General features: G+C 43.0%; 1 protein-coding gene across 1 annotated transcript; it reads right to left on the bottom strand.

Annotated features, from left to right (window-relative positions):
• Positions 1-1803: 1803 nt before the first annotated feature.
• On the bottom strand, positions 1804-14234 carry LOC120303462. The gene is made up of 5 exons (XM_039333015.1): positions 13791-14234; positions 11506-11649; positions 7721-8388; positions 4593-4750; positions 1804-3389 (listed from the first exon to the last, which is right to left on the bottom strand). Exons 1-5 carry the CDS (start codon positions 13819-13821, stop codon positions 3200-3202), a joined length of 1191 nt encoding a protein of 396 aa, XP_039188949.1. The 5' UTR covers positions 13822-14234; the 3' UTR covers positions 1804-3199.
• Positions 14235-16840: the final 2606 nt, after the last annotated feature.

The following is a 16840-nucleotide window of genomic DNA, read 5'->3' as shown; positions in this document are numbered from 1 at the left end:
TGCTGGCTGCATTTGTCTTTTCTGCCTTCTCCTCTTCCGTTTTGCCAATTATTTTATTGCCATAAACACTTAACAAAAGAAACCAAACAAGAAATAGGCAACCATCGACGTGCGTCACGAAAACAATGACAACCTTCAACTTTATCCCAACAAATGCATCAAAAAAGGCTTCTGTGAAAAATTGGCAAATGAATAGAGACAACTTTACTCTTGGTATAAAAAAAATGTATTACGATTGTTTAATGGTGAAATCGCCAAACCAGCTGATCCTTTCCCCTTTTACCGTTCTTGATTACGTTGCACTTCAGCCAAATCTGAACACTCTTTGTACATCCTCCGAGAAGCCGTGTAATTTGTGGGTTGCAACATACAATATAGATATTTTTTTAATTTATTTATATCCTGCCTTTATTATTTTTGATAAATAACTCCAGGCGGTGACCATACCTAATACTCCTTCCTTCTCCTATTTTCTCTACGGCAACCCTGTGAGGTAGGCTGGGCTGAGAGTATGACTGACAATCGCTTGCTTTTCTTCTAGACCAGGGATGTCAAACTCGCAACATCACGTGACGTTTCGTGGCATATTGCAACTTTTTTGCCATTGGCGGCAATGGGGTGGGCATGGTTTCACTATGATGCATCCAGCCTGCGGGCCAGCAGTTTGACATCCCTGTTCTAGATGGAAGTTGGAAGATGAGGTGGGGGTAATTTTCTCCTCAAACTTCCTATCCAGGGTCCAAACCACTGCAAGATAAATAAAAAAAAGAATATTTGTAACTCAGGATTAAATGGGCAGGGGGCAGAGTTTGCTGGTACTCTCTGAGCTTGGCTGTTCGCTTGCAGACGTTTCGTTACCAATCTGGGTAACATCATCTGTGCAGTGTGCCTTCATAGGTTCTCAGGAGGTCCAGTAATTTCAAGCCAAAACATCCAGATAAAAGTGCACTTGGCTAACCTTTCGCTATTTCCTCAGACTTAGGGAGAAAGCTTCATCCACATGAGAGCCGATGTTGAAAAATCCCCTTCTTGAATGGAAAACAAAGGAAAAACGGTCTTACTGGTGGTATCAACGACTTTTTCTAAGACTCGTGCGGTTCGGAAGCAGGAGCCACCCCCAAAATTATATTGCATGCCCTAAAATAGGCTTGACACTGCTATTTTAACCGTCTCCCAAATTTTCCAAAACTTGGGAAAGGAGAGGAGAGAAATCCCAGCCCTGCCTGTGATGTAATGTGGTTTTCTTCATTGGCTGCATTGGGACTTTTTCCCCTGCACCCCTTCTCCACTGTTCAGTTCTTTCCAGGACTGCCAAAAGATCAACTTGTTTTATGTCAGTGGTTCTCAACCTTCTTAATGCCGTGACCCCCCAACTGGTCGTAAGTCGAGGACTACTCAACTGGTGCAGCACCGTTTGCAGAATGGGACTTTTGGCGGGCTCAGCAGGGCAAAGACAGCCTGGACAATTCCTATTGGCTTTTGAAAGCCAATAGAATTAGACTCTATTCAAGAGAGTCTATTCTATTGGCTTTCAAAAGCCAATAGAATAAAAGGGAGTAGCACAGCTAAGGAAAAGGGGGAAAAAATGGCAGACTGCATTGTTTGGCGACCCCCGTGAAATGGTTGTTTGACCCCAAATGGGGTCCCGACCCACAGGTTGAGAACCACTGTTTTATGTACAGGTAGTTCCTCACTTACAACCATTTGTTGAGTAACCATTCAAAGTTACTACAATGCCCCCCCCCCAAAAGGGACTTATGACCATTTTTCACACGACCGTGGCAACATCCCCGTGGTCACAAATTCAGATGCTTGGCAAGTGGCTCATCTTTATGATGGTGACAGTGTCCCAGGGTCACCTGATCATCTTTTTGCGACCTTCTGACATGCAAAGTCAGTGCGGAAACCGGGTTCACTTAACACCTGGCACTAACTTAATGACTGAAGTTATTGACTTAACAACTGTGGCAAGAAAGGTCATAAAATGGGGCAAAACTCACTTAGCAACTATCTCACTTAGCAACATAAATTTGGGGCTCAGTTGTGGTCATAAGTCGAGGACTACCTATAATTGGGAACATACACACACACACATACCCTCCCCACAGCATTCTATGAAATTTAGATGTCAACCTTCAGCTCGAGTATCCAAATAAAGTCCAGAAATCACTTTCATCTCTGAAAAACTTACTGGTTTATTGAATATATGGCATGGTATAGGCCAGGGGTAAGGAACATTGGCTCTTTTATGACTTGCCACTTCAATGCCCAGAATTCCTGAACCAGCATGTTGACTCAGGAATTCTAACCCCAATGAAATGTTTAGGGCTTTATTGGATGTGATGTGATTAAGACAGTTTCCAAAATAATTGTAAAAAAACATGGGAAGAAATAAAACAAGACCTTGAAAGATGGAAGAGCTGAAAAATGTCCTGGCGAGGACTTATACCGCAATAGTACTGTAAAAGTGAATATATTACCCAAGATAATTTAATTAATTAATGAGTTAAAATCCCACTTCAAATGTGTGAGAGGACCGATTGCCTGCAAAATGGCTAGCACCTGGGTTGTTGTGCCCTGACTCTTCAAGACAGGGGTCTTCAAACTTGGCCCTTTTATGACCTGTGGACTTCAATGCCCAGAATTCCTGAACCAGCCATGTTGACTCATGAATTCTGGGAGTTGAAGTTCACGAGTCATAAAAGAGCCAAGGTTCCCTACCCCTGGTATAGGCGAAGGAAAACTAACTCTAAAATCCCAAGACATCTAACCAAAACATATAACATTTCCAGCCAAAACTCCCAGATGTCTACATAGTTCATGTGAACACCTTGTTGTTTTGAGAACCTTCTGGTATTTTCTCCACAGTGATTAGAACGTCCTTGAAAAGTTTCCATACATCTTTGTCTCAACAAAACATCTGCAGAACTGGGGAGGTTTTGTTTCTCTAACTAACCCATTTGAAGTCTGATCTCCTCCCCCCTTACTCTAATGACAAGATGAAAACAATAAAGCACGTAGCTGGTAGCTGCCAAGTTTTCACTCTTGACGGTTAAGTCTGATTCTTCGAGATTAATGCATCCAAAGCAAAATTGTCATAACAGGAACTGGTGGTGGTGTTTGTCTAAGAATCCGGGCTCCGGAGAGGACTGCTCTTTCATTTAATCCAACAGGATTCTTCTAATGGAAAGGTAGCAGCTTAAGGACCTGGGGGCACCTGTAACACACCTGTGCCTTGAAGAACGCTGCTGTAGTTCCCAATCAGTCTAATTAACCTGTTCTTGGCAGTCTCCATATCAGTGACCTCAAAAGCCTTCTGCCCCACGTCTGCTTTCCCATATGTCCAGGGCTGAATCCGAGGAAGCTCCAGGAAGTCGTTCTGGTTCTCCCTGAAAAGCAGTGGGGGGTAGGGGGGGCGAGGGAGAGAGAATTTGTGGGAGGTAATTCACACAATTGTCCCTATTCTTTTCAATGTAGATGTAGTCCTCGACTTACAATTGTAATTGAGCCCAGAAATGGCCATAAGTCATTTCAGTTGTTTACTAGGTCACCATGTGACTGCACCCAATTTTCCTACCATTTTTTTTGCAGCAGTCATTAAGTGAAACACCATGGCTGTTAAGCGAATGTGGTGGATGTTAAATGAATCTATTGTCCAGTGGGTGGTTTTTTTTTTTGTTGGAGACTAGAAATAAACATCCATCTGGCAAAAAAAAAAAAAACCTCCGTAAAGCATAGTCACGTGACCCTGAGATGCTGCAAAGAGGCATAAATGAGGACCAGTTGCCGAGCATCCAAAACCTAGTCACATGATCGTGTGTGGGGGACAGGTGCTGAAACTCTGAATCTGGATCGTCAGTCGCCCTGGGGAGGCCTGTTGTAATTTGAACAGTTGCTCAGTAACCAGTCGTAAGTTGAGGATTACTCATAATATTATTGCTTTGCCAATTCTGTCCCAAAGAGAGTTCGCCTTGCAAATCGGAGCAGAACAAACTGGTTGCATTTCACACCGCCTCCTGTTTTTTCAGGGACCCATCAGAGTCCTCCTGGATGAAGGGGTGTCCACGGGATGCGATTTAAAACGTAGAGACAGACAGGACAGGACAGTTCAATCTTTGCCCATTTTGGGGGGCCTCTTCCCTTTTGGAACCCCAAAGGTGCTTTTCCAGAAGCAACTGGATTTTCTTGTGTTTTTTTTTTAAACGTTTCGCTTCTCATCCAGGAAGCTTCTTCAGTTCTGACTGAATAGTGAGGAGCTATATCAGAATTGGAGAAGCTTGGATGAGAAGAGAAACGTTTTCAAAGAAAAAAGCCAACAAAAAGCATCTTTGGAACCACCGTGACCTGGATGATGGTTGAGAATCTCCATAGATACCTCTTTTGGGAACGTACCCTGTGGGCATTGTGTGCCAAGGAGAGCCAGCCAGTGGATGATGGAACAACATGTCCCGGATAAGTAATGGAAGATGGGGCTGGAGGAGACCGCTGGAATAACCGTTTCAGACAAACAGACGGGATTACTGTTCAGCCTGCAGAAAAGTGCCAGAAAGGTATTGGAGGAGGAAGAGGAGGAGGGGGGGCCAAATTCTTACCTGTGATCTGATTTGTATGCGTTGCCCCTCAGCAGTTCTTCCCGCAAGGAACGCAGGACTTTTGCAATCAGCAGGTGGTTGCTACTCGTTGTAGTTTCCTGCAGCTTTTGCAAAAGCAGTTGTGTGGGAAGTTGGAAATCTGGCGAGGAAGCAGTGGGCTGGGGAAATGGAAAGCAGAAAGTTGATTGCAGGATTTGTCTAGCACATTGGTTCTCAACCTGTGGGTCGGGACCCCATTTGGGGTCGAACGACCATTTCACGGGGGTCGCCAAACAACGCAGTCCGCCATTTTTTCCCCCTTTTCCTTAGCTGTGCTACTCCCTTTTATTCTATTGGCTTTTGAAAGCCAATAGAATAGACTCTCTTGAATAGAGTCTAATTCTATTGGCTTTCAAAAGCCAATAGGAATTGTCCAGGCTGTCTCTGCCCTGCTGAGCCCACCAAAAGTCCCATTCTGCAAACGGTGCTGCACCAGTTGAGTAGTCCTCGACTTAACGACCGGTTGAGTAGTCCTCGACTTACGATCGGTTGGGGGTCGCAGCATTAAAAAGGTTGAGAACCACTGGTCTAGCAAATCAAGTGGATTTGTCTTTTTAATCTTTTTTCACTTACTAATACAGGTAGTAGAACATCAGAATAATAGAGTTGGAAGGGACCTTGGAGGTCTTCTAGTCCAGTGGTAGGCAACCTTGGCTCTTTTATGACTTGTGGACTTCAACTCCCAGAATTCCTGAGTCAGCATGGCTGGTTCAGGAATTCTGGGTATTGAAGTCCACAAGTCATAAAAGAGCCAAGGTTGCCTATCCCTGTTCTAGTCCAACCCCCTGCTCAGGAGACCCTCTACCATTTCAGACAAATGGTTGTCCAGTCTCTTCTTAAAAACCTCAAGTGTTGAACCATCCACAACTTCTGGAAGCAAATCGTTCCACTGATTAATTGTGGAAATTCTAATTGTCAGGAAATGTCTCCTTAGTTCTAGGTTGCTTCTCTCCTTGATTAGTTTCCATCCATTGCTTCTTGTCCTCCCTTCAGGAGCTTTGGAGAATAGCTTGACCCTCGTCTTTGTAGGAGGCCCTCAACTTACCTTCAATGTATGATCACAATTGTCAGTGGAACTTTTGTCGCTAAACAATGCGGTCATGAAGTGAGTTGTCCTCGATTTTATGGCCTTTTTTACGATGGTCATTATGTTAAATGAAGCTGGCTTCCCCCATTGACTATGCTTGCTGAAAGCCAGCTGGAAAAGTTACCAATGGTGTTTATAAGACCCTAGGATGCTGCCAGTTGCCAACTACCCAAATGCTGATCATGTGATTGTGGGGACACTGCAACAGTCATAAGTGAGAGGACCATTATAACTTTGGAACATTCACTGAAAGAGTAATGTAAGCCAAGGACTACCCATAATTTCAGGCAATCAACAGGTGGGCTCAGCCAGTAATCTGTGAGTGGGGAAGCAAAGCAAGACCTGGCTTAGTTGGTTCTTGGGTGGGAAAACTCCACAAACTTTCTTCAAACACCCCAGAAGGTTCGGGAAAATCATTTCCAAATTGCTACTAAGAAAGCTGCACAAATGTGTCCATGAAATTACCAGGAGGTGAGCCAAATTTGGTTGATACTTTGCCTTAAATTGTTTTAAATAAAACTGTGGCTTCCCTAGCAAGCTATATCCAGAGGTAGAAATATGCTTTACTGATACAGAATAAGATGAATGAAACATTTTGAATGAAGGACTCAATGGTGATACATACCCCAGTAGATGCATACTCTGTCATTTGGTTACCCAATTAAAATGAATTGCACAAGGAAAAGACAAAAGAGCAGCTTAAATATAAATTAATTTGGCTACTCACCAAGGTCACACACAAGCCACAAAAAAATCTTACTGCTTGTCATTTGATGTAGGTGTTCACCTAGAAACCAGGAGACTGTGAGTTCCAGTCCTTCCTTAAGCATGAAAGCCAAATGGGTGACCTTGGACCAATCACCAGAAGACTCTGAGTTTTAGTCCCGCCTTAGGCATGAAAGCCAAATGGCTGACTTTGGATCAATCACCAGGAGACGGTGAGTTCTAGTCCCGCCTTAGGCATGAAAGCCAAATGGCTGACTTTGGACCAATCACCAGGAGACGGTGAGTTCTAGTCCTGCCTTAGGCATGAAAGCCAAATGGCTAACTTTGGACCAATCACCAGGAGACGGTGAGTTCTAGTCCCGCCTTAGGCATGAAAGCCAAAAGGGTGACTTTAGACCATTCACCAGGAGATGGTGAGTTCTAGTCCCACCTTAGGCATGAAAGCCAAATGGGTGACTTTGAACCAATCACCAGGATACTCTGAGTTCTAGTCCTGCCTTAGGCAAGAAAGCCAAGTGGGTGACTTTGGACCAATCACACTCTCTCAGCCCAATTCACCTCACAAGGTTGTTTTTCGGGCGGGAGGGGGAGGAAGGGAAGAAGGAGTATTAAGTACGTGCATGGCCTTGAATTATTTACTATAAAGTAATAAAGGTGGATAAAAATAAAATAAATAAATAAGTTTTATCTCCTGCCTAAAACTCAAGATAGAAAAATGGAAGTGAAAACAGCCTGAAACTGTGCTGTCCAATTCAGCCATTTTGCTGCTTAATATGGGCATGTGACGGCTGGCTTATGACCGTTTTTCACGCTTACGACCCTTGCAGCAGGTGATCAATGATCACGTGATCAAAATCCAGATGCTTGCTACTGACTCATATTTATGACGGTTTCATTGTCCCCGGGTCATGTGATTTCCCCCTTTGCGACCTTCTTACAAGCAAAGTCAATGGGGAAGCCAGATGCACTGAACAGCTGTGCTACTAATGGTATAACAACTGCAGTGATTCACTGAACACCGGTTAGTAAGAAAAGGTCATAAAATCGCTCTAAGGTCATTTAACTGTCTCGCTTAGCAAGGGGAATTTTGGGCTCAATTGTAGTCATAAGTCGAGGACAACTGGTAATGGATTTCCCACCATTCCTGTGGGCTTTCTTCTGAATGCGTTGCCTTGCCCACGCCCTCCAAGACAGACAAGGAATCCCCACCTCCAACCCAGCCATCCGGGTTTGTGGGGACAGCTGGCTTGCCCCCCAAAAGTGCAAAGGTGCCCACCAGTCCCCAAGAAGCTTCTTCTGGTCCTCCTCCTGGTTCTGCTGGTCTCTTTTCCTGCAGAGGAGCATCCTTCTGGAGGTTACCCTTGGAGAAGAGAAGCGGCTTGTGGAGCTGTGGTTGGAAAGTCTGGATGGCAGGCAAGGGGATTTTCCGAAGCTGGGTTGATTCTTCCGGAAGTACCCAAATGGTTCTTTTGGAGATCTTGATCTTCTTTCTGCGAAGCTTGGAAGCTCCAATAGGAGGCAAGAAGAGATGAACTCTGGGAATCCCACGATCCTCGGAAAAATCAGCAGGCGTTTCGGTAGCCCGATCTTCACCTCCTCCTTCCAAGAGACCTTCACCTCTGGGATCACCAGAGGTGGAAGGACACCTCTCCTGCAGAGGCTGCTTCTCCAACGGTTTCTTTTCCCAAGAGTCCACAGGATCCATGACGTTCTCCAGGAGGGGTCGAAGGTCGACTAAGATTTTTCGGGTGGGCTGCTTTTCTGAGGGGACCCAGGTCTTTGGGGAAGACAAAAGTGGTGGATCTTCTTGGCTGCAACCTGTCCAGAGGGGTGGCAATTTGCTTTCTCCGTTCTTTTTTCTCGTGATGCCATCTTCATTCCTGAAACCTTGTTTGGATGCCGCTATCAAACTTCTCTCTTGATTCCTGGTTTTTCTAGTTGTCACTGAAATTAAAAGGAGAGAGAAAGAGAGAGAGAGAGAGAGAGAGAGAGAGAGAGAGAGAGAGAGAGAGAGGATTGTTTAAAAGTTTTTTAAAGTTTTTAAGAAGAGACTGGACAGCCATTTGTCTGAAATGGTATAGGGCACAGGTTGGCAACCTGCGGCTCCGGAGCCGCATGCGGCTCTTTGAGCCTTCCCCTGTGGCTCCCAGCCTCCTCTGCCTTTGCAGAGAGAGACAGAGACAGAGAGAGGCAATTGCGCTTCCCTGTTTCTCTCTCTCTCTGTGTGTGTGTGTGTGTCTCTGTGTGTGTTTTGTGTGTGTGTGTGTGTGTGTGTGTGTGTGTGTGTGTGTGTGTGTGTGTGTGTTTATGTGTAAAAGAGAGTGCACTCACAGTGTTCTCCGAGGAGCTGAAAAGCTTTCTGGGCAGAGCTCCTCCCTTTGCTGCGTCTCTGAAGGAAGCAGGAAGCAGGAAGGGCAGGAGAGAGCTAGCTAGCCCAGCTAGGCTGACTCAGGAATTCTGGGAGTTGAAGTCCATGAGTCATAAAAGAGACGAGGTTGCCTACCCCGGAGGTTGTTGGACAACAGCTTGAAGCTTGCCAGGTGAGCAGCAGATAGGAGGGGAGGGGGAGAAAGAGAGAGAGAGAAAGAGAGAGAGAGGGAGAGAGAGAGAGAGTGGGGGAAGAGGAGTGGCAGACCAAGGGCAGATAGAGAGGGAGGGAGAGAGAGACCCTTTTGACATCTAAAATGAAGATAACACTGCATATATCCTTTTTTTACCTTTGTGTGTATGTAATTTTATTCTCTTAAAGCATTCTCTTGGTGATCATTATTTTAATAGTATGGATATTCCCAAGAGTCATATTTTTACTTTTATTTTTAATGTGTATATGTGTCTGTGTGTCTGTCTGTCTGTGTGTGTGTGTGTGTGTGTTTATATACACACACACACATACACATACACACACCTATAATAAAGGTAAAAAAGGATATATGCAGTGTTATCTTCATTTTAGATATCAAAAGGGTTTTGCGGCTCCCAGTGTTTTGTTTTTGGTGGGAAACGAGTCCAAGTGGCTCTTTGAGTGTTTTGGGTTGCCTACCCCTGGTATAGGGTTTCCTGCCTGAGCAGGGGGTTGGACTAGAGGACCTCCAAGGTCCCTTCCAACTTTATTATTATTATTATCATCATCATCATCATCATCATCATCTATTCACATGATCCTTTCGTAAGCTGGAACCCTCCAGATTTTTAGCTCTTCAACTCTCATCATTTATGGCTGATAGCTAAAGAATGACTACTATACAGATAATCTTCGACTTACCACCACAACTGAGCCCAAAATTTCTGTTGCTAAATGAGACATTTGTTAAGTGAGTTTTGCCCCATTTTATGACTTTTCGTGCCACAGTTCAGAGAATCATCGCCGTTGCTAAGTGAATCCGGCTTCCTCATTGACTTTGCTTGTCAGAAGGTCGCAAAAGGAGATCACATGACTCCGGGATCACATGCAACCGTCATAAGTATGAGTCGGTGGCCATGCTTCTAAATTTTGATCACATGACCCTGGGGATGCTACAACAATCGTAAGTATGAAAAAGTATAAGTCACTTTTTTTGGTGCTGTTGTAACTTTGAACGGTCACTAAATGAACTGTTGTAAGTCAAGGACTACCAGTAATCTCCATTGCGTAATCTAATCAATCTCTGCCACTTTTAGGCCTGCCCCAGCGACCTCAGTCACCTCAGAAAAGCAGCCCCCCTGAAAAATCGTAGTTGTCCATCCTCCTGGAGAATGTCATGAATGTCATTCTATGATCATGTGATCAAAATCTCTATTGCATAAACCAGAGGACCCCAACCTTTCTGTGGAGAAAAATTTTTCCACGGACCAGAGGGTGCGTGGTTTTGTGTGCTCCCTGCATCCCACGGATGGGGCTTTGCTTGTTTGTGCGGACTGGTTGCTGGCATGCTATGGCCTGATACCGGTCCACAGACCAGGAGTCAGAGACCCCTGGCATAAGCTAATCATTATTTTTTTTAAAAGTGCATATCTTCACAGGTGGCAGTCTCCTAACTATTTTTGGATCCAGTTGTCGAACACTGATGATGTTATCTAGTTGGGTAATGAAACGTCTGCAAGAAAACAAGCAAGTTCAGAGAGCATCAAGGACTCCACATTTCAACCCCAAGCTACCAATATTCTCCTTTATTATTATTTTTGGATCCCTGTTCTACACTGCTAGTAGAGCTAGATAGAAACAGATACAGGCAGTCCTCATTTAGTGACCACAACTATAACCTGTAAGTCATTAAGCAAAGTGGTCATCACAATTGTGCTTATTTCAGCATCCCTTTGATTTACAGCCCTGCTCAGGTTGTAAAATTGAGAATTGGTCGTAAAGTTACTTTTTCTTTCACCATCATTGTAACTGCAAACAGTTGCTAAAGAGTCAGTTAACGAGGACTACCTATATGTGGACAAAGAGAGAGGGACTGAGACTAAACCTTCCATTTTCCAGCTCCCAGGTTAAAAAAAAGCAGAAATTTCAAATAATCCAAATTGGTAATCCAAAAAGCTCGGTATGCAGAATGGAGATTATGAACATGATAATCCATAATCTGAGAAATATCCAGAATACAAGTAGTCCTTGATTTACGACCACAACTGAACCCCAAATTTCTATAGTTAAGCGAGACTGCTGTTTAGTAAGTTCCCCCCCCCATTTTATGACCTTTCTTGCCACAGTTGTTAAGTGAACCCCTGCAGTTGTTAAGTTAGTAACACGGTTGTTAAGTGAATCTGGCTTCCCCATTGCTTGTCAAAAAGTCACAAAAGGGGATCACGTGACCCTGGAATGCTGCAATGGTCGTAACTATGAACCAATCCAAGCATCTGAATGTTGATCACATGACCCTGGGGATGCTGCAACGGTCGTAAGTGTGAAAAATGGTCATAAATAACTTTTTTCAACGCTGCTGTAACTTTGAATGGTCACTAAATGTTCAGTTGAAGACTCCCTGTATTTTCAGTGTGGGGGGGTTCATATCTAGCTTTTCGGAACAGCAAGGCAGGCTCTGCATTTGGACAGCTCAGTTAAGGTGGAAACTGCACACGCCGTACCTTTGGATGGGATCTTACTCTGGGGAACCTGGAAGACAAGATTGGTCCAAACAACGCACGGCAGCTTCAGCTGATCCCGGGAATCCTGGCCTGAGAGCCCCACAGCAGCTGCCTTCATCTTTCCCAAGGAGGGAGCTTTTTCGCCTGTAGTGAACAAAATGGGTGTACAGAGTTGGAAGGGACCTTGGAGGTCTTCTAGTCCAACCTCCTATACCAGGGGTAGGCAACCTTGGCCCCTTCATGACTCGTGGACTTCAACTCCCAGAATTCCCGAGCCAGCATGGCTCAGCTTGGAAACCTCTCCTTTTCCCCTCAGCATGGCTGGCTCAGGAATTCTGAGAGTTGAAGTCCACAAGTCATAAAAGAGCCAAGGTTGTCTACCCTGTCCTATATCATCTTAGACAAACGGCTGTCTAATCTCTTCTTTAAAACTTCCAGGGTTTTTGCACATCCAAAATTTCTGGTGACAAGTCGTTCTGCTGATTAATTGTACAGATAGTTCTCACTTAACAACTGTTTGCTGAGAAACTATTCAAAGTTATGATGCCCCTCGCCCAAAAAAAGATCCTTATGACCTAGTTCCAGAGTTTCAACAGCAGCATTCGCACGGCCCGATTTTGGGCACTGGTTCACTTTTACAAGTGGTTGCAGCATTCAGTACCATGTGATGCAAAATTTGCGGTCCATGAAAACACATTGATTCTCTCAACCACCACTTAAGATCGCAAATTCAGCTCGGTCCTATGGGTGCCTCGACTTAAAACATCATCTTGACAATCGCCCAGCTACTTCAGCAGTTCTTGCCCTGAGTAAAGGGTTGGACTAAATGACCTTTGAGGTCCCTTCCAATTCTGAATGTGCATTTCTGGAAGTCCAGAACATTTGTTTCTTTATCGGCTTGTTAGACTCCCTCCTGCCTCTCCTTCAGGCAGCTAAGAAGTGGGAACTGTGAATGCAAACTTTAAAGTTTGACCTGGACTGGAGATATTTCAGCAGGAATAAAAAAATGGGGAATGCAGCCTTAGCCCCACAGAATGAGGGAACTGGGGTTCAGCAAAAGCAGAGAGAAAAAAACACTCCCCTCCCCTTGACATCTTTAAGTCTCCCTGTCTTTTGACTTCTCAGCTTAGGACTACCGTTGAGACTGGAACTTCCATCGCTAAGCGAAGCAGACATATTAAATGAGCTGAGCCCGATTTTACAACTTTTTGCCATAGTTAAGAGAATCCAGCTTTCCCCACCGGCTTTCCTCGTCAGAAGGTCGCAAATGGCAATGACGTGACCTTGGGACACCGTTGTAAACACACGGCAATTGCCAAGTGTTCAAACGACCACAAGCCCGCTGCAACAGTTGTGAAGTGCAAAAACCGGATCCTTAGTCCCTTTTTTCAGCGTCATCGTAATTTCAAAGAATTGTTAAACGAATGGTTGTAAGTTGAGGACTATCCGAAGAGAATTAATTTTCATTGTTCAGCCTTTGTATTGTATCAAAGTGCCAGGCATGAAATAAATATAGCTACAGTTAGTCCTCAAGTTGCAACCACAATTGAGCGCAAACTTTCTTCTGTTGCTAAGCGAAAGTGTTGTTGAGAGTGAGTTTTGCCCCATTTTACAATCTTTTTTTTTTTTTTTGCCACAGTTGCTAAGTGAATCCTTGCGGTTGTTAGCAACACGGTTGTTAAATGAATCTGGCTTCCCCATTGGCTTTGCTTGTCAGGAGGTCACAAAAGGGGATCACTTGATCCCAGGACACTGCAACATTCATAAATATAAGACAGTTGCCAAGCAACCAACATTTTGATCTGGTGACCCTGGGGATGCTGAAACAGTCATAAGTGTGATAAATGGTCATAATTCACTTTTTTCAGTGTCACTGCAACTTTGAACCGTCACTAAACAAATGCTTGTAAGTCGAGGACTACCTGTATATATACCATCATGCCCAAACTCAGAGGACAAATTTTGACAAGAAAGAGTTAACGGCCAATTTCTCAGCGGATGAATTTTACAACATGAAACTTTTAACTGCTCCCTCCTTTTAATCATCCTGTCCTGTTGGCTGGGATCAAACAATTCACCTGTCAGCTTTTGAGCCTAGCCCTAATTTTCTCACCTCTCACAAAGCTGCTGGAAACAGACGAAGCTCCTGATCGATGGATTTCATATTTAAAAACTTCAGATTTTAAAATAAAACACCTTGAGTGGAAAGAAGGAAAAGCAAGCAGCAAGGAGATTCAGGTGAGTGGATACCAAGGTCACCTAATCAAAATTTACAGATTACTTACTGAGGAGATTTTTTTTTTCCAACCAGTCCATGACGATGGACTGATCCACGGGAATCAGACCTGAGCTCTGGATTTCAAGCAATTCAAGATCTCAAGAGTTTGTCTTTTGTTTCCCTTTCCACCCCTTTGTGTGCCTGCTCTATTTGAACACCTCTAGTAACTAAGCAATGGAGGCAGACGCACCGTTCCTACCTCCAAGACAAAAATCATAAACCATATTTAAATATCCAATAGTAGCCTGATTATTGCATGGCTGAGGGGGGACAAAAGGCAGGGGTAATTCTTAAGGTGGAATGATATTTGATTTTCTGAAATAGATAAGGTTGCCAAAGCATTAAAAAAATATGGCACAGTAGGGCAATGTTGGAAGAAGGAATCTTTGCCTACTTTGCAAGAATGGTTTCTTAAAGTTTCTTACTTAGCGGAGATGGCAAAGATTTCGGCTTTCTTGAAAGATCAGTCACAAGAGAAGTACCTTTTGGTATGGAAAAGGTGGATAAATTTTATACAATACACGTATGATATAAAAAAATATTATTTAGCTTTTGAATAATTTATATTTAAAGTTTAAGATATTTTTTAGATATTCTTTTCTTTTTTTTAATTTTCTTTTTCTTTTTTCTTCTTTTTCTTGTTTCTTTTTTTTCTCTCTTTCTGCTTTTCAAATATTGGTGTTAAAGTATTTTATAATTTGTTTAATTATTGTAACCAAATTTGTATATGGTTTATTTGTGTTTAAAATTTTTTCTTTTAAATCTTAATTAAGCCTGTATTCAGCTCTGGGAAGGTTGGGGGAGGGTTGGGGTGGGTTGGGAGGGTTTGGGGAAGGGAACTTTTTGGAAAATTTTAAAAATTTTCAATAAAAAAAAATATGGCACAGGAGTTTCTTTATTATAAAACATTGCATGAAAACAGTGGAACCAGCGAATAACAACAGAATAACTTTTAATCAAATAAGAACAGAATAACAGAGTTGGAAGGGACCTTGGAGGTCATCTAGTCCAACCCCCCTACTCAAGTAGGAGACCTTAAACCATTCCAGACAAGTGGCTGTTCAGTCTCTTCTTAAAAACCACCAGTGATGAAGCACCCACAACTTAATGGAGGCAAGCCATTCCACTGGTTTATTGTTCTCACTGTCAGGAAGTTTCTCCTTAGTTCTAGGTTGCTTCTCTCCTTGATTAGTTTCCATCTGTTGCTTCTTGTCCTGCCTTCAGGCGCTTTGGAGAAAAGCTTGACTCCCTCTTCTTTGGGGCAGCCCCTGAGATACTGGAACACTGCTATCATGTCCCCCCTCGTCCTTCTCTTCATTAAACTGGACATACCCAATTCCAGCAACCGTTCTTTATATGTTTTAGCCTCCAGTCCCCTAATCATCTTTGTTGCTCCTCTCTGCACTCTTTTTAGAATCTCAACATCTTTTTTGTATCATGGCAACCAAAACAGGATGCAATATTCTATTATAAAATTTGGGAACCTTGGAGGTCTTCTAGTCCAACCTCAAGCAGGAGACCCCTCTAACTTTTCAGACAAATAGTTGTCCAATCTCTTTTTAAAAACTTCCAGTGTTGAAGCATCCACAACGTCTGGAGGCAAGTCATTCCACTGATTAATTGTTCTGTCAGGAAATTTAAGAGGAAAAAAAAAAACAATTTTGAAAATGCACAATCCAAAATTGCAGGCGTACACATAATGGTTTGCTGTAATGATTTAAAAAACCTCGGGACTTCCGGTGGGATGTGTCAAAGCCAGCTGAGACAGCGAGCAATAGCTGTCTCCCGGCTTGGAACCTCTCTCCCAGGGCGAAGGGGAGGAGGTGAGCTTTCCTCAGATAGTGGTTAAGCTCCCTGAGGCCCCAAAGTTTTCTTTTTTGGTGGTCAGAGGGTGAGAGCTCCCACGGAGTCTGGCGTGTTCTCCACATTCCAGGATGCCTTTGCCCTGATTTTTCCAGGGCAAAGCTAGATGCTGCTTCCAGATCTGCACTTAAAATGAACGTGTGAGTAAATTTTAAAGCAGACACAGCTGACCAGGAGAGATTAAAATGGGGATTATTTCGGACTTTAACTCTGGAAAATAACTTATCTTCTCCTTCCTTTAATTAAGGGTGGTGAAAAATGGCGCTGAGATGTTGATTCACTGAGTGAAAGGACCGGAACTTCTACTTGGAACAATGTAACAGATTTTGTATTTATATAAATTGCAAGAATCTTCTTTTTTTCTTTTAAGGGGGCTTTTGTCTTTTTTCCCCTTCTCCTTTTTTCTTTTTTTTTGTTTGGGGGGGGTATTTGTTGATTTTATAAGATTTTAGCAGACTTTTTATAAGTGGTCCTAAAAATAAAATGGCTTCAAAGCATCTCGGAGCTTCTGTTGCTTCTAAAGCCTCAATCTTCCCGGTAATGCAGACAGCTCAGCAAGCTAAGTCTAAGTTTCCACCACTTTCTCCATTGTCTCCAGCATGTATACTTAAAGATTTACAGGATGCCTTGGAAAAACAGGCACGACAGATTAAAGAAGAGATGGAGGTTCTTATTGAAAATATATTCATGAAATTGACAGAGGACATAGAATTTGCGTTTCAAAAGTTTGTTGGTCATATAGATCTTTTGGATGAGCGTATTGATGTTGCGGAAAATTTTGAAAAACTGAAAGATCGAATTAACAAAGTGGAAAATAATGTGGAAATAATACAGGATGAAGTTACTATGTTACAATACAAAAACATGGAATTTGCTTTAAGAATAAGGGGAATGAAAGAAAATATTCAAGAGGATTTGAGACAAGTGGTGGTAAAAGATATTGCTCTTATTTTGGGGGCTGAGCCTGAAGAAATATTGAGAGAGACGGAAAAAGTTTTTAGGGTTAATTCTAGGGTTGCAAGACAGAGGAATTTGCCACGAGACGTGGTTATCTATTTTTCTAGGAGATCACTTTGTAATGAAATTTTACAGGCTTTTTATAAGCAGAGATTTCAAATTGCAGCTCAAGATGTTATAATTTTAAAAGAAATACCTTCAAAAATTCTTAGAAAAAGAAAGGATTTTGCTTTTTTG

Source organism: Crotalus tigris, unplaced genomic scaffold, assembly GCF_016545835.1.
Source record: "Crotalus tigris isolate CLP2741 ecotype Arizona unplaced genomic scaffold, ASM1654583v1 scf7180000024471.848039, whole genome shotgun sequence".
Taxonomy (NCBI): domain Eukaryota; kingdom Metazoa; phylum Chordata; class Lepidosauria; order Squamata; family Viperidae; genus Crotalus; species Crotalus tigris.
Note: the sequence above shows the minus strand (reverse complement) of the source record. Positions and strands in the feature narration are given on the sequence as shown.